Source organism: Salvelinus sp. IW2-2015, linkage group LG14, assembly GCF_002910315.2.
Source record: "Salvelinus sp. IW2-2015 linkage group LG14, ASM291031v2, whole genome shotgun sequence".
NCBI classification, from domain to species: Eukaryota; Metazoa; Chordata; class Actinopteri; order Salmoniformes; family Salmonidae; genus Salvelinus; species Salvelinus sp. IW2-2015.
Genome location: NC_036854.1, coordinates 7,630,109 through 7,649,082, shown reverse-complemented (window position 1 = coordinate 7,649,082; position 18,974 = coordinate 7,630,109). Strand labels below are relative to the sequence as shown.

Here is an 18,974-nt window from a genome sequence, read left to right as displayed (position 1 = left end):
GGTTATGACACCTACATAAGGTTCAAAAATCACAAACCAACTCCGGTAATTAATTTTGGCTGGTATAGACACCTACATAGATGTTCAACACTAAAACCAACTCCGTAATTATTTATGGCTGGTTATGTACCCTACATAAGAGTGTAAACTCACAAAACCAACTCCGGTAATTCATTTATGGCTGGTTATGACACCTACATAAGAGTGGTCAAACTCCACAAAAAACTCCGGAATAAATTTATGGCTGGTTATGTCACCTACATAAGAGTGTCAAAACTCACAAAACCAACTCCGGTAATTCATTTATGGCTGGTTATGACACCTACATAATAGTCAAAACTCACAAAACCAAACTCCGTAATTAATTTTGGCCTGGTTTATGAAACCACATAAGAGTTGTCAAACTCCACAAAAACCAACTCCGGTAATTAATTTATGGCTGGTTATGACACCTACATAAGAGTGTCAAAACTCACAAAACCAACTCCGGTAATTACTTTTTGGCTGGTTATGACACCTACATAAGAGTGTCTAAATCCACAAAACCAACCACACAAGGCAAAACACTCCCTTACGCCATAGCCTACGTGTCAACAGTATGTTTTTTAGATTTTTTACTGCAAAATTATTATTGTAATCGTTCACACATTGATGTCAGACATGAATTTACTCCAATGCTCTGTTGCTGATGACTGGGATGAATGCAGMAGCAGATTTCAGGAGCAGGACAAGACATCCTCTTTTTGACTGATGACTGGTATAAGGGCATGTACGTGATAGGCCTATCTGGCTTATATGATTATGATGGTCTAATGCTTCTTGACAGTGTCATAAAGGTTATTGTCTCGGTGCAAGTAAGGTGACACCGAATGGTCATAATGCTTCTTGACAGTGTCATAAAGTGTATTTGCTTAGTTCAAGTAAAGTGACACTGGATGGTCATAATGAGATTGTCATAAAGTGATTTAAAACATGATGGAAAAAAAACTACTGTAAAGAATTCATTACAACAACAAGAAACAAACTTTCGAACGAAAGGAAAGTTATTGTCAGGGAATGAATTATTAGAATAAATATGGGTTTTGACACTCTTATGTAGGTGTCATAACCAGCCATAAAACAACACTATATATGTAACAACAGGTCTAAATATATGGGCCATGACAGTGTTATGACCATATTATGACAAGTTATGTCAGCTATTATGACATGGTTATAACCTGGTTATCACGTGCTAGGGCTGAACAAGCATTGTATGTGTACATTTATGCCAGTCAAATGCCAAATACTGATGTCTACAATAACATTATTTCAGACCGCAGCTGTCAAGCAAGGGGGTATATCCGATTTCTAGACATTCACAAAGCCTCAACTTCAGAACACTTCAGCTAAATACAGAATGTTCGCAGATACTTCAAGTGACAGCCGTGACACTTCAATTATGTGAGAGTTATAGACCTAGTCTATGTAATTTTGTCAAGGCAGAACTTGTAGGAAACATTTACATTTAAGCTCTTGAAATTATGATTGTGGTCGTGTTTTGGAAACTAACCAAAGTCTCGGTTTCAATTTGAATTCAACTCTCAGTTTCAAAGAACTGACAAGAAAATGTTCACTTATTTGAATCTTTTCAAACAAACACTGTCTTATAGCCCCTCTCTTTTCCTAAATCGTAAATTAGGCCCACAAACACAACATAGAACAACATCGCTTGACATATATGCATTCACACCCAAGGAAGACAGAAAAGGGGGGTTGTGTTAGAATCTCAGAAAAAAAGAAAATGCAGAAAAATGTGCGTCTGAACCGGACATATCTGTGTGACCGGCGACACACCTCCTGGAGAAAAAGCTCTTGTTGTTCTCCTTATCTTAGCACGAGCCCCCGGGGCAGAGAGTGAGTGAATGAGCGATGCATAGATGAACAGATCACTGCCCCCAAGGAGGAGTCTCACACACAGAGGAGGGAGATAAGGCAGACCCACACACACACGAGAGAGAGAGAGAACGAGAGAGAGAGCAAGAGAGAGAGAGAGAGAGAGAGAGAGAGAGAGAGAGAGAGAGAGACTCACACACACCACTGTCCCTCAGTTGCAACAGGTACACGCAGTATAAGAATCTCATCAGAGAGCGCGAGAGAGAAGGGGAAAAGAGAAGGAAGGAGAGGAACCATCAATTACACAGACACTCAAGGATACAGATAACCTGCTCTATGTGTGGCTCCTCTCAAGGCTTCACAGTAAGTACTCCACCTCTCCTTTACCATCCCTCTATTATTTTCATTCTACCATAGTGTGCTCTGTGTGTATGTATAAATTAGGACAGCACAGATTTCACCTAAAGTCATTTTTTTGTTGTCATAATGTGACGTGTGACGGTGAGACAGCGATAGTGATATATGAGTTTTCATGAAGTTTGTGAAAGTTCTGTATGCTTTCAGTCACACACTGCACAGATTTCACATCACTCCACTTCCTAAATTTCATTTTTTTGTGTCATTCGGTGTGACAGTGTCACACAATGAAATAGATATGAGTTGTAGGCTTTCATTATCAGATATTTGAGTTGTAGGCTTTCATTATTAGATATTTGAGCTGTAGGCTTTCATTATTAGATATTTGAGCTGTTGGCTTTCGTGAAGTTTGTTAAACTATTCGTTTTCAGTCACTCGTGGCACAGATTCCACATCACTCCTCTTACAAAAGCGCATCTTCCTTCATGCCGTAAGGTGTCAGGGCATAATGGTGATATTTTTAAAAGTCAACCATTTACAACTTCTCGTGAGGCCACGGCTGTGTGCCTTTGGCTCATCATGCATTGATTTCAGCGTGTCGTTTCATAGCTCCATGGTTTCAGAGTGAGCTTCCACCGTCTGTTGTGAGACTCATTCCACTCTGCGGTGATGCGTACCAAAGAAACGTGAAATGTCACCCCTCCATCTTGGTCGATGAGTGTTGGGTACGAGAGAAGATCAGTTTCCTCTCCTCGTATGGATGCGTATGATGCATGTTCTAATATGACATCACTGGTATTACAAAATGTATAACAATTATTAGAATTAGAATGAATTATGTGCTATGTTGTGACCATCTCAAAAGGTGTTGAGGATATGAGGTCAAACCAGTCTACGTACATTTTGGAGGACTACAATCCACTCAGAAAGGGAAAGTGAAGATAATAAAAGTTAGGAAACTTCAACTTGAGCTGTATACCGTCGACTGGGATAACTTGGAAAAATAAGCGCAAAACGGGTCCTCTATAGCTCCGTTGGTAGAGCACGGTGACTGCAACGCTAGGATAGGGGGTTCGATTTCCAGGACCACTCATATGTGAAACGTATGCCTGCTCGACTAGTCGCTTTGGATAAGACCGTCTACTAAATGGCTTTACAAATCACCAGCTTCTGACCTTTCGCAACATTTACTCCACCCACACCTCTGCACTTACCACAGGTTTACACCTGCAAAGGCGCTCTCGGATTGGCATTTTTTTCAGACTAACTCTAGTCCTGTTCGTGTCTTTGTCCAGTCTTAATTAAAGCTTTTTCACACTACTGAGTGGATCCCGAGCCGAGCTGTAATGCACTGGCTTGGTCACGCAGCCATCATAGCGGCTGGAACCGTGCTGGAAAGGACAATGTGAAAAGAGAATGTCCAGGTCGAACACCAGACAGAAAGACAGAGGAACAGACGAACAGAGAGGCAGGTAACTGGGACGAGAGCCAGGTCCCAGTCAGTGTAGAGAGGAAGTCTGGACTGATTCACGGGGAACACTGGTTTCCTACTTGTGAAAGTGGTGGTCGCCGCGCCTCGGCTGACGTGCACAGGAACCTCTTCTTGTAACCTGGCATCGTGTTTTGGACGGTCATAGCATGTTTGGAACGGTGGGCGGCGATGGTGCAGGGATGGGCGCTACCGTTTGAAGTTTGTTTGTCCGGTAGTGTTCGTTGGGAAAGTTAGTTAGGACACCACCTCCTTCCGTCTCTGACTGTCTCACACCTCAGCTTCCTTGCTTCTAATTTTAGCTCCATTCAAAACAGAGTAGCGCTTCCTCCTTCAGCACACTTCATCCGCTGTTTGTGATGCTTCATGCTCTTTCAATTCTATAGGAGAGAGAGAGAGAGAGAGAGAGAGAGAGAGAGAGAGAGAGAGAGAGAGAGAGAGAGAGAGAGAGAGAGAGAGAGAGAGAGAGAGAGAGAGAGAGAGAGAGAGAGAGAGAGAGAGAGAGAGAGAGAGAGAGAGAGAGAGTATAAGGGTATAAGAAAGTGTATAAGCAGGTACAAGAAAAAAATGGAAATTGACTTCCTCAATTATTTGGGCTAATACACATCATAGTTCTCATACTCTTCTGTGGTCTTATTCCTTAGGCCTCCTCTTCCTCCCAGAACAGCACAGCCATGTTAACCTCAGATGGCTCCCCCTTTCCCCACACTACATCGGTCTCCACCCCCACCCTGACCGACTCAAACCCCCAGGACATAGACATGACCCTCTGGAGTGAGGCCGAGTTCCAGAAGAGGTGCACCTACATCTTGAAGGACCACCCGTTGGACCCGGGTAACCACCCAGAGAACCAGAACAAGACCAAGGCTGAGAGGTCTCTACCCCGAAACTTGGTCCTAAAACGCTGCCCTGACTCTGCAGAGGTAGGTTATACTGAAAGCGTGAAGACCACACTTTCCTGTAAATGGGGGATATGCTTAAAAAAATGAAAGTTGAGATTGAGAGAGTTAGTATTTGAATGCAGGTATGTCTGAGCGTTTGTGTTTTCGTGTGTGTGTGGGAGAGTGAGGGGGCATGGTGTTTCTTTGTGGGGGCCTTCTAGTGTGTTTGTGTGTGCTTGTGTGTGTTTGGGTGTGTGTGTGTCGGTGTGTTTGCGTGCACACAGGTACGTATGCGCACATGCATGAGAATGTATGCCTATCTGTTCATAATGGGTCTGTGTAATGTGTGTGTGTGTGTTTATGTATGTGTGTCTACTATATTTGTGTGGCTGTACTATATTTGTTCTGTGTGTGCATTTTGGAAAACTTCCCTTACATCACTCCCACATCCTTCCATCCTTCCTCGGGCAGCGTTTGTCAATATGAATTTGTTCAAATTCAGGCTCCCTTCCTATTCCCTCTTTGTCTTTGAGGAGCTTGTTCAGTCAGTCTGTCACGACTTCCGCCAAAGTCGGTCCCTCTCCCTGTTCGGGCGGCGTTCGGCGGTCGATGTCACCGACCTTCTAGCCATCACTGATCCATTTTTCATTTTCCATTGGTTTTGTCTTGTCTTCCTTCACACCCGGTTCCAATCCCATCAATTACATGTTGTGTATTTAACCCTCTGTTTCCCCTCATGTCCTTGTCGGAGATTGTTTTATTGTATGTGATTGTGCTAGTATGTGTGCGACGGGTTTTGTACCCACTTTGTTATATTTATATATTCTGTTTTTTGGAGTTTGGTCAGCACTTATTAAACGACTCCGTTTATACCAAGTTCGTTCTCCTGCGCCTGACTTCCCTGCCACCAACACGCACCCATTACACAGTCAGTATCAGGGTTGAATATTTCCCCGGTATTTTACAAATGTTCCATCCCGAGAATAAATAACTTTTCTCCCGGGTAACCCTGTATTTCCTGTCAAAACAAAAAGCGTCATTCAAAAGCAGTATAAAGCACATAAATATGTCTAATTTTGATTAGAGCTTTGATCAGCATCAATATTCAAACCTGATGCTTCCTGAGCCCGATAAGACCTATATTAAATACATTTACAACATTTAATGAGCCCAAGCCCCATAATTGTGCCGTTATCCAATACATGTTGTATTGTGCCCAGATGAACACATTTATTTTAGGCCATATAAAGAACAGCTATGCATGATTTAATGAAAAGCACCAAACAGAAACAACATTGTTAACATTTAATAAAATACTTAAAAACAGAAGCAGGCAATAGGCTATACAGCTGGCTTCACAGTTCCTTTTCCTGGAGTCGACAATCATCTCCTTTGTCTTGATCACATTGAGGGAGAGGTTGTTGTCCTGGCACCACACGGCCAGGTCTCTGACCTCCTCCCTATAGGCTGTCTCATCGCTGTCGGTGATCAGGCCTACCACTGTTGTGTCATCGGCAAACTTAATGACGGTGTTGGAGTCGTGCCTGGCCATGCAGTCATGAGTGAACAGGGAGTACAGGAGGGGACTGAGCACACACCCCTGAGGGGCCCCCGTGTTGAGGATCAGTGTGGCGGATGTGTTGTTACCTACCCTTACCAATTGGTGGCGGCCCGTCAGGAAGTCCAGGATCCACTTGCAGAGGGAGGTGTTTAGTCCCAGGGTCGTTAGCTTAGTGATGAGCTTAGAGGGCACTATGGTGTTGAACGCTGAGCTGTAGTAAATTAATAGCATTCTCATGTAGGTGTTACTTTTGTCCAGGTGTGAAAGGGCAGTGTGGAGTGCTATAGATATTGCATCATCTGTGGATCTGTTTGGGCGGTATGCAAATTGCACTTTTTTATTGACCGAGTCACTGGTGCTTCCTGCTTTAGTTTTTGCTTGTATGCAGGATTCAGGAGGATATATTTATGGTCAGATTTGCCAAATGGAGGGCAAGGGAGAGCTTTGCTCATGTCTCTGTGTGTGGAGTAAAGGTGGTCTAGAGATTTTTCCCTCTGGTTGCACATTTAACATGCTGGTAGAAATTAGGTAAAACGGATTGCATTAAAGTCCCCGGCCACTAGGAGCGCCGCCTCTGGATGAGTGTCTTCCTGTTTCCTTATGGCCGTATACAGCTCGTTGAGTGCGGTCTTAGTGCCAGCATCGGTTTGTGGTGTTAAATAGACAGCCAGGAAGAATATAGATGAAAACTCTCTAGGTAGATAGTGTGGTCTACCGCTTATCATGGTGAGCAAAACCTCAAGACTTCCACAGATTTTGTGCACCAGCTGTTGTTTAGAAATATACATAGACCGCCACCCCTTGTCGGCTGTTCTATCCTGCCGAAAATAGTTGTCACCATATTAGCTAAAGTAACGTCATAGTCAGCATAGCTAATAGAAGTAATGTGTTAGTAAACCCGCTACAATCATGCAGTAACGTTACAGTGTACAGTCAGTAAGCAGTTTAGCATTTATGCCGTCCCCGGTGGCAATACATTTGTAAATCTAAAAGCTTACCTTGACTTGGAAGAGTGTTGTGTTGGATAGTCATAGCCAGCTAGCTAACATAGCATCCTTCTGTTTGACCAGGGTGTTTGAGTAGGCTAAACTAGCTAACTACATTTAATAGATAAGTAAGTGAAACTGAAGAAAAAAAGACAATCTCTCTCTCGCTATCTCTCTTGCTTCTCCTTAATTTTGGAATAAATTAATTTGTTCAAAACTGTTCAACTATTGTCTCTCTCTCTCTCTTTGAGTCAACTACTCACCACTGCAGTGCTAGCTAGCTGTAGCTTATGCTTTCAGTATGAGATTCATTCTCTGATCATTTGATTGGGTGAGCAACATGTCAGTTCATGCTGCAAGAGCTCTGATAGGTTGGAGGACATCTTCTGGAAGTTGTCATAATTACTGAGTAAGTCTATGGAGGGGGGTGAGAACCATGAGCCTCCTAGGTTTTGTACTGAAGTCAATGCACTCAAAGGAAGACGGAAGCTAGCTGTCCTCCGGCTACACCATGGTGCTACCCTACAGAGTGCTGCTGAGGCTACTGTAGACCTTCTTTAGAAAATAGTGTTTTAATCAATTAATTGGTGACGTGATTATATTTCCTATTGTTTTATCTAGAAAATATAACTTTTTCAATGTTTTACAAATGTTATTTTTATGAAATTCACTGAGGAGGATGGTCCTCCCCTTCCTCCTTCCTGTGTTGTACAGGTGCTTGGGGTGACCAGTCGGGAGCTCATTCAGAAGGGGACACGGTTCGGCCCTCTGGTGGGCCAGACCTACAGCAATGACATGGTGCCCAAAGATGCCAACAGGAAGTACTTCTGGAGAGTAAGTGAAAGGCATTGTGAGATCTCATTGAGGTCAAATTCTGTTCACTTCTACAGGAGGTAGAGGGATTGCACAAATTGACACTTGTGGTCTCGCATCCTGTGTAACGTGTGTGTGTGTGTGTGCGCGCTTGTGTTTTTATGCCAATGTGTTATTTTTTGCTTTACTGTAAAGGTTGTGTGTGAAGGTGTGTGTGCGTGTGCTTTCTCGTTGGGGAGGAGGACACACACACAGCTGTTCGGTTTCAGTGACGCAGTGCTTTTCCACTCACTGCTCCTCTCTCGGCAGTGCCATGGTCTCACTGCTGGGAAACACACGCACGCGCACACACACACACACTGACTCTCACACTGACTAAGCAAGGAAGTGGCCTAGGGCCTGCGAGCCACGACTTCCACTTGCATACACACAGCTAACAGCTTAGGCCTGCAAACAGCATAGTCATGACACAGACCAACAGACTATACACAGTCCCGACACAGTATCCAAACAACTGGGCCACTCCGCAGACATGAGAATAACACAGCCATCACGTAGACAACCTGGACTCGATAAAGTCATGAGTCAATCTGCAAACAACACTGCTTCCAGACAAAGACCAACAAACGAAGCGATATAAAGCAGATTAGCAGATTGAGTGGAAAACTGTGGTAGAGCACAAATCCAGAGAGAAGGATCTGAGAGACTCTTTTTGTTGTTGTTGTTGCTCGCCAGGGATGTCTAACCATTCCGGTGTGCTGTATTGGTACCTACTGTAGGTATGACATTGAAAGTTAGAGTGATATAACACAGTCAGTTGTGAACTGACTCGAGTAGAGTTGTCGTACTGTCATTCCGGTAGAAACAACAACACATTATGACCAAGCCGGGTGCACCCACAACTACAACCACCAACCAAATCCCTCCACACCGTATATGATAGATGGAACAACATCCTGAGTGACTTTATTTCTCACGTCATATTACTGGATCGATGCCATATCTTAGGTTTCAGAGGCGTGGGAGAAGGTTGTGTTGAGGTCGTCATCTAAGTCTCTCTCTCACTCTCTCCCTCTCTTGTCTCCCTCCAGGTATTCTCAGAGAGTCGGTTACATCACATCCTGGACGGCTTGGACGAGGAGAAGAGCAACTGGATGCGCTACGTCAGCCCGGCCCGTCGTCCAGAGGACCAGAACCTGGCGGCGTGCCAGACTGGCATGGCCATCTACTTCTACACGGTGAGAGCCGTGCCACCGGGCCAGGAGCTGCTGGTGTGGTACTGCCCGGAGTTCGCCCGCCGTCTCAACTACCCGCCCCCCGGAGAGATTTTCCCGGAGAGAGTTGGTACGTTTCTGAGATGGATTCTGAATGCAGAGGAGCTACATCTGGCCGCCAGTTGCTGTTTTGTGGCCTCCTCGACTAACATCATATTCACATAGGAATTAAGCCTGGAACTAATGTACTTATAACTAATAAGTTATACTAGACCAGCCTAACGAATCCAATCCCATTTGATCCAATCTGATGCAGAATGGGACAATATGGGGTCTGTGGGACTTGCATTCACTGTGGTGAGGGGATGTGAAAAGCAATATGGTCAATGAGTGTTCGGCACAACGCGTTGAAAGGAGTAGAGAGCGATTCCTAGAGTTTACCAGAGCAATGGGTGGATGTAGGTGGTTATTCGAAGCCAAAATCGCTCCGTCAATGATCCAGTCGACTTACAAACTCTTTGTGTGGGTGTTTAACTAGTAATAAAAGTCACACCCACAGGCCTTTGTGAGGAGAGAAAAGAAAGGAGAGAGGATCTAGCTCCAGGTGTCACCAGGAGTGGTTTTGTCTCAATAAGGCGAGACCAATTTCAGGTCTCAAGGCAAAGTTGAAATTTCCCTTTTTACACACGCACGCACGCACGCACGCACGCACGCACGCACGCACGCACGCACGCACGCACGCACGCACGCACGCACGCACGCACACACACACACACACACACACACACACACACACACACACACACACACACACACACACACACACACACACACACACACGCTTAGAAGTGGACTGTAGGCTGACACGCATGCATGCACGTGCACACACTCGAACACACACACGCACTTACAACAATCCAGGAGGAGGGGGGGGGGGTGTTGAGGTGCTGACAGTTCTCTGGAAGGTTTCCCTTATTTATTTGGCTGCTCTTGAAGAGGAAGAGCGGGAGGAAGTGCTCCATTGACTACTCGAACTTCCTGGTAAGGCGTTCCTGCTGACAGATTGGTATCTCCAAGAGTGTTGGTTGTTTGTTTGCCAGAGATCTCACCTCTCAGGAAGAGAGGGAGGGGTGGCCCTGTGGAACAAATTGGAGATAAGGCGTGATCTGTCTGTCTGTCTGTCTGTCTGTCTGTCTGTCTGTCTGTCTGTCTGTCTGTCTGTCTGTGTGTGTGTGTGTGTCACCAATCCCTGACAGTATAGTATTTGATCTAGCTACGGATCTCTTCTTCTTTATTGAGAGCCTTCGACAGAGGTATCACTGATTTCAACAAAAAGTTAGGCAGTTAGGTGGAAATAAAAGTTTTGGCTTTGTGACACCGACTCTTAAATGTGTCATAGGTTAGACTAGTGCTGATGTGACACAATGCAATTAGTCAGACAGATAAACGTTCATTTAATACGTTGATAGGCTGTCGGTAAATTTTAACCCTTTGTCGCTTTGTGTGAAATCAGTGTGTGAGTTAGTGGTGATATTCTGCACAAGCAATTGGCAGTGCGCACGATAACCAAAACATTTCAAAAAGGTTGAGAAGGAATATCATTCAATGTGAATTCCAAAGACTGCATCTCACGATTGTGTCCTGTGGATCCAATGCATCGCACTGGTGACTAAACTCATCACGCTGCAAGTTAGTTTTATGGTACACAGATCTGTGCTAATCCAGACACTTTTAAGGAAATCCCTCCGACAAACCATCAAACAGGTAAAGTGTCAATGCAGGACTAAGATTGAATCCTACTACACCGGCTCTAATGCTCGTTGGATGTGGCAGGGCTTGCAAACTATTACGGATTACAAAGGGAAGCCAAGCCGCGAGCTACCAAGTGATGCGAGCCTACCAGACGAGTTAAATAACTTCTATGCACACTTCGAGGCAAGCAACACTGAAGCATGGATGAGAGCACCAGCTGTTTCGGACAACTGTGTGATCACACTCTCGGTAACCGATGTGAGTAAGGCCTTTAAACAGGTCAACATTCACAAGGCCGCAGGGCCAGAGATTACATGCGCTGACATACTGTCTTCACTGACATTTTCATCCTCTCCCTGACCGAGTCTGTAATACCTATATGTTTCAAGCAGACCACCATAGTCCCTGTGCCCAAGAACGCCAAGGTAACCTGCCTAAATGACTACCGACTCGTAGCACTCAACGTCTGTAGCCATGAAGTGCTTTGAAAGGCTGGTCATGGCTCACATCAACACCATCATTCAAGAAACCCTAGACCTACTCCAATTTGCATACCGCCCCAACAGATCCACAGATTACGCAATCTCTATTGCACTCCATACTGCCCTTTCCCACCTGGACAAAAGGAACACCTACGTGAGAATGCAGTTCTTTAACTATAGATCAGCGTTCAACACCATAGTGCCTTTAAAGCTCAACACTAAGCTAAAGAACCTGGAACTAAACACCTCCCTGGATCCTGGACTTCCTGATGGACCACCCCCAGGTGGTAAGGTTAGGCAACAACACATCTCACATGCTGATCCTCAACACGTGGGCCCCTCAGGGGTGCGTGCTTAGTCTAATCTTGTACTCCCTGTTCACCCATGACTGTGTGGCCAAGCACAACTCCAATACCATCATTAAGTTTGGCGTAAACAAAACGACCGTAGACCTGATCACCAACAATGATGAGACAGCCTATAGGGAGGAGGTCAGTAACCAGGCAGTGTAGTGCCAGGACAACAACCTATCCCTCAATGTGAGCAAGACTATGGAGCTGATTGTGTATTACAGGTTAAGGGGAGCCGAGCCCCAATTCACATCGATGGGACTGTAGTGGAGTGTGTCGAGAGCTGCAAGTTCACCAACAAACTAACAAACTATCATAGTCCAAACACACAAAGGCAGTCGTAAAGAGGGCACGACAACACCTACTCCCCCTCAGGAGACTGAAAAGATTTGGCATGGGTCCTTATATTCTCAAAAAGTTATACAGCTACACCATCGAGAGCATCCTGACTGGTTGCATCACAGCCTGGTATGGCAACTGCTCAGTCTCCGACTGCAAGGCACTACAGAGGGTATGTAACGTGTACACTAGGAGTCAGGAAGCAAGTACCGGGAGTGCATTTAATAATAAATGGCGTACAGACATAAAAACCCAGAAAAATCATCAATAACGCCTGGGGAAAGAACCAAAGGGAGTGACAGATATAGGGGAGGGAATCAGGAAGGTGATGGAGTCCAGGTGAGTCTCATGAAGCACAGGTGTGCGTAATAGTGAATAAACTGGCGACGTCGAATGCCGGAGAGGGAGAGCGGGAGTAGATGTGACAGGGTTGTGCGTACAGCCCAGTACATCACCGGGGCCAAGCTTCCTGCCATCCAAGACCTCTATACCAAGCGGTCAGAGTAAGGCCCTAAAAATTGTCAGACTCCAGCCACCCAAGTCATAGACTGTTCTCTCTGCACCGCACGGCAAGCGGCTCCTTAACAGCGTCTACCCCCAAGCCGTAACACTGCTGAACAATTGATCAAATGGCTACCCGGACTATTTGCATTGACGCCCATTTTTACACTGGTCCTACATGCTGTTTATTATCTATGCATAGTCACTTTACCCCTACCCCCACACATTGACTCGGTACCGGTACCCCCTGTATGTAGCCTCGTTATTGTTATTTTATTGTGTTACTTTTTTACTTTAGTTTATTTACCAAATATTTTCTTACTCTGCATTGTAGGGGCTTGTAAGTAAGGTCTGCTGTATTCTGCGCATGTGACAAATCAAATTAGATTTGATTATTTTGTGTGACAAAACTTTACCCTAAGTATGTGTGTCTGTGTCTTTTTTTTGTTTGTCCCACAGAGCAAAACAATGTTCGTGGAAAGAGTTCAGGGAAGACGGGGCACAGCATGTCCGAAATCCTGAGGATGGAGCACACCAAGCCCGATCCCACTTGCCCCCGACTCCCCGAATCGGCACTGTCCCCAACCTGCAGCCCTGTCCTGCCCCTCAGCCCCCGTGTGGTCTACCCCAGCTACCCACCTATCCTATACTGTGGCCCCCCCATTCCCAAAAGAACCCTGGACAGAAGCCCTGTCACTCCCCACATGCACTTTCCTGTCAATCCTCCCCCGGGCATCTCCATCACACCCAAACATTACCCAGAGTCCTCAGTGCCAGGCCAGATGTACCCCAGTCAACGGTGCAGTCCCTACCTCATACCTCACTATCCACTTGGCCTTACCAGCCTACGACCTCACACATACCCCCTGTGCAGTGACAGACTAGCTCCACATATACCACTTCCACCTCACATGCTGCCCTTTGAGGGGTACCCGCACTTCCTGCACCCATCAGCCAATGGACACAAAGAGCTCCCGGTTTCACTGACCACTACACACAAAGACCTCTCACTTACCAATGGCAGCAGAGATCTGCCCTTTGCACTGACAAAAAAATACGTAATTTGTTTGACGACCAGTGGGCGCAAACATCTTGGTGACCTTATGCCCTCACCAAAAAAATACCTCAAAAACCTCACTGTGACACCAACAGACAACTTCAGGGACTCTAAGCATGCCCCTGCCAGCAGCAACTTCGATGACCAGCCTCTACCAGCCACCTCCAGGGCCTCATCCATGGCCTCATCCCCTCGCGCACCCAGGGGAGGCTCACCGCCGGCAGGCCTGGCTGCCTCCTCTGACTACCTCCCCTCCAAGCCCACATCCGCCCTGCTGAGTTCCAGCCACAGTGCAGAGGAAGGGGCAGTGGACCTGCGGAAGGCCAGGCATGGTGGACGGGTCATCGGGTACAAGACCCTGTCCTACCCGCTCACACGGAAGAATGGGAAGATCCGATACGAGTGCAACATCTGCAGCAAGCTCTTCGGTCAGCTGTCCAACCTCAAGGTCAGTCAGTCCCTGATCATATGATTACAAGCACTTTATGTTTAGATGATAGTTTATACTAATATGATATCATTATTGAAATAGTTTTGCTTATGGAAAAGTTTGTGGTCATACGAAGAACCTGACAATACTGCTGCTGGGCTAACAAAGTATGAAAAGGACAGTATATACTCCCAATTACGCTGCACACTCCTAATTACCACCTTTATTGGATCGATAGACAACCTGGACTCATGGATAGATGTAACAAAGTAAATACAAATCTGGGACACTGAAATGTGTACGATATGCTACGTTTGTTATGGTATATATTAATTTGTGGATGTCCATCATCCATTTCCTATGATACACTATACATACAAAAGTATGTGGACCCTTCAAATGAATGGATTTGACTATTTCAGCCACACCCGTTGCTGACAGGTGTATAAAATTGAGCACACAGCCATGCAATCTCCATAGACAAAAACTGGCAGTCCGACGGACGAATCCGGGTTTGGCGAATGCCAGGAGAGTGCTACCTGCTCGAATGCATAGTGCCAACTGTAAAGTTTGGTGGAGGAGGAATAATGATCTGGGGCTGTTTTTCATTTTTTTGGGCTAGGCCCCTTAGTTCCAGTGAAGGAAAATCTTTCCTGTTTCAGCATGACAGAGCACTGACCTCAACCCGATTGAACACCTTTGGGATGATTTGGAACGCCAACTGTGAGCCAAGCCTAATCACCCAACATCAGTGCCCGACATCACTAATGCTGTTCTGGCTTAATGGAAGCAAGTCCCCGCAGCAATGTTCCAACATCTAGTGGAAAGTCTTCCCAGAAGAGTAGAGGCTGTTATAGCAGCAAAAGGGGGACCAACTCCATATTAATGCCCATGATTTTGGAATGAGATGTTCAACGAGCAGGTGTTCACATACTTTTGGTCATGTAGTGTATGTTACAAATTACAATTCGTATATATGTTATGAATTACAGTTTGTATGATATGTTATGAATTGCTATTCGTACAGTATGTTACAAATTTGCAGTAAGTACGATTTGTTACGAATTATAATATGTTGTGGCTAATGTTAGTTGGGGGCTAACGTTAGCTAGGCTAGGGGTTAGGGGTTGGGGTTAGGAGTTTGGTTAAAGGGTTAGGGGAAGGGTTAGCTAACACAACAAGTAGTAAATAGTTACAAAGTTACTAATAAGCTAAAATGCTAAAGTTGTCCATGATGAGATTCGAACACACAACCTTTGGGTTGCTAGACGTTCATGTTACACGCCAACCTTTGCCTTAGGTAACCTTCTGTCTTATGTAACCATACGAACCATAACATATCATACTAATTTGAGTGTCCTGGATTTTTTTTACTATGTTACGGCTAGTGTATGAGACCAGGCTGCAACAAAGGTGGTAATTGGGTGTATAGGGGCTTTCTGTTCTTTTCATGAAATAGATTTGTCTCATCCTCTGTTTTGTTGTCTTTCCACTTCTTTCATTTCCTTTTTATGGCTCTCTTTCTATGTCTATCTTTCTGTTTCCTTCCTTCCTGCTATTATGTTTCCTGTCTCCAGGTCCACCTGCGCGTCCACAGTGGAGAGCGGCCCTTCAGGTGTCAGACCTGCAGTAAGGACTTCACCCAGCTGGCCCACCTGCAGAAACACTTCCTGGTTCACACTGGGGAGAAGCCACACGAATGCCAGGTATACTGACACTTCACTGATAGGTCATGCTTCATTGATACCTTCATTCTTCACTAAGTTGTCAATGGGAGCACAGAAATAACACCTCATAATATCCCCAAGCAAGCCTGCGTAAAATCTCATACTAATCTTACTCTGCTGCTAAAGGATCACCATTCATGAAATAATTACTCTCATCCTTTCTCCCCCCATCCCATCTCTCTCTCTCTTTCGCTTCAGGTGTGCCACAAGCGTTTTAGCAGCACCAGCAACCTCAAGACCCACCTGCGTCTCCACTCAGGTGAGAAGCCCTACCAGTGTAAGCTGTGCTTGGCCCTCTTCACCCAGTATGCCCACCTCAAGCTCCACAAGCGCCTGCACACTGGCGAGCGCCCCTACCACTGCCCACACTGCCTATGCGCCTACCTCAATTACTGCAGCCTCCAGGTGCACCTCCAGGGTTTCTGCCCCTCCGGACCCGACCGCTCGGGCTCTGTTCCCTCTGTTGAGGAGCTCCACCGTGTCAATGCCGCGATTGAGCAGTTCGACCTGAGCAAGGCTGCGGAACGCTTGGAGGCAATGGCAGCAGGAGCTGAGGCGGAGAAGGGGAGCGGCAGCACGAGCGTCCTGCTGCAGGAGATGGAGTTGGAGCGGAAGAGCTCCAACCGTTTTAACGGCGCCAATGAGAATATGTCACTAGTCGAGCGCGGCCTACAATGCAGCAGCGAGGGAATCCTCTGTCCTTAGGTTGCAGGGTCACAGCCGCCCTCTACCTCTGCATCCTGGCTCTGTCAAACAGGAGTCAGGTCATGTGACAGTCCACAAATACCCTTTTCAAACTACTGAGCCGAGGTAAGAGATGGCAAAACGAGTTGTACTGCACTGGCCTGGTTATGCATCCACATACAATGTATAGTGTTTGCAATGTACTGGAAAGGACAATGTGAAAATGAAATATCCAAGCCAGCACAGTACAGCTTGGTTCGGTAATGATAGTGTGGAAAGAGTACAAGAGACAGCGTACTTATAATCTATCAGGGTGACAGTGGCCTGATAGTGACCTTTACTGTTTGAAGCAAGGCTTTGTCTCTATTACAGGGATCTTTACTCTCAGGGCAATGTGAAGAGCAGTGGAGACTGCTGAGGGGAGGACTGCTCATACAAATGACTGCAACAGAGTGAATGGAATACACATGGAAACCGTATGTTTGATGTATTTGATACCATTCCACAAATTCCGCTCCAGCCAATACCACAAGACCGTCCTCCCCAATTAAGCTTCCACCATCCTCCTGTGGTGAATAAGTGGGATTTTACTAGGTGAACGTTATTATCAGAGAATATAAACATTGTATTGTGCCTATGATATCCTCAGCCTTATTATTAATTTATTATGCAGCTTTTTGTAACCCGAGGAAGCCACAAAGACAGAGACTTGTGATCAAATGTTTATAACAGAGTTTTATTTCCTACTATCTGTTTTTGTAATTTCTTATTTCTTGATCATGTGGGGCAATAATTGAAAATAAACAATTCATGCATAAAGAAATAATGTGCCTTACTTTACATTTGAATGTGTTTTTTCACATTTGCGTGTGTGTGTGTGTGTGTGTGTGTGTGTGTGTGTGTGTGTGTGTGTGTGTGTGTGTGTGTGTGTGTGTGTGTGTGTGTGTGCAGGTAGGTTACTTTCTTTATGTCATCCGTTACAGTTACTAGTAGTAGTAGGTCGTCCAAAATTGTCATCAGTAACGTAACTTTTGGATTACCCCAAACTCAGTAATGTAATCGGATTACTTTCCATTCATTTTAGACTACTTTCCCCTTAAGAAGCATGAAAAGAAGACAAAAAGGATCCATCAAACGCATTTGGTGTGCCATACTGGTCTCTGACTAGTGGTCAGACTCGCTCAGGTGGAACAAACTGAAACGTGTGCCTTTTTCAATGCTGAATTGAAAGTCATTGAGAAAACATAAATATGTTATTTTACATTCATATTGTAGTCATTTAGCAGATGCTCTTATCCAGAGCTACTTAAACGAGCAATTAGGGTTAAGTGCTTTTCAAGGGCACATTGACAGGTTTTTCACCTAGTCGGCTCGGGGATTGTGAACCAGCAACCTTTCTGTTCCATCTACCAAGCTTAACCACAAACATCCGTTCTGAATTTAAAAGTAACCCAAGAAGTAATCATCTCGTTTTTCAAAAGTATCTGTAAACTGATTTACAATATTTTTGATAAAATCATTTTTTTTTGCCATCAGATTACATTTAAATGTAATCAGTACTCCCCAACCTTGTGTGTGTGTATACGTGCATGTGTGTGTAAGAGAGCTGATTTAATGTGCCCCATTAGGGAAGTTGTTATCTTGATTACCTCTCCTTCCTACCGCTGTTACCCACATTGTATTTCAGAGCTCCGGTAAGGAATGACATCGCTGGCACACAGTCACACAGAGTCTCCCTCTCTCTCTCTTTCACACACGCGCTGGCCTCTCTCTTGCACAGGCTCATGATCTCTCTCTCTCTCTCTTTCTCACTCTCTCTCCCTTCAGGACACCACTGGCACTTTGGGAAAATCTGCTTTTCATATAATAATTCAGGATCGGATGTTGATCAGGATTCAGTGTTTGAAATGGGATAAGCAGAGTGTGTGTGTGTTTGTGTGTGACCGTGTATATATTTTCTCTTAAATGTATCACTTCCAGTTGCCAGCAGTAGTTGAACTCATTGATACGGGAAATTGCTCACACCCACACACCATCGCCCACACACTACCAATGAGACCAATCTACGGACTCCCCAGAGGTGTGAATGATGCAATATCACTCCGTATGGAAACTGAAACAGAGTATTACACATGGGTAAATGATTCAGTTAGTTTCCTCCAACAGTCCAGTAAATTGCTACAGGGTATGGATTTAGTTCTGTCCCCACTTTCCCCTCAACCCCTCTCTCATCACATTTTCATTATATTTTACATGCTGACATTTTTGCATATTTTCACTGTTTAATGTATTTTCATACTACAGTATATTAAATATATATTGGGTGGTTTAAATTATGTTGAATTTCATATTTCATTGGACATATTTCATTACTAAGCTAACATATGGAAATGTTTTAAGATGGTCATACAATGGATCATTTAGCTATTTGATATTGAATTTTAGGACCCTCCAAAATATATTTAGGAATCTCCTA

General features: G+C 45.0%; 1 protein-coding gene across 1 annotated transcript; it reads left to right on the top strand.

Moving 5' to 3' along the window:
* Nucleotides 1–1,658: 1,658 nt before the first annotated feature.
* Nucleotides 1,659–16,607, top strand: LOC111972595 (PR domain zinc finger protein 1-like). The gene is made up of 7 exons (XM_023999611.2): nt 1,659–2,238; nt 4,366–4,644; nt 7,864–7,983; nt 9,054–9,306; nt 13,060–14,105; nt 15,665–15,793; nt 16,013–16,607. The coding sequence occupies exons 1-7, from the start codon at nt 2,212–2,214 to the stop codon at nt 16,517–16,519; spliced, it is 2,361 nt and encodes a 786-aa protein (XP_023855379.1). The 5' UTR covers nt 1,659–2,211; the 3' UTR covers nt 16,520–16,607.
* Nucleotides 16,608–18,974: the final 2,367 nt, after the last annotated feature.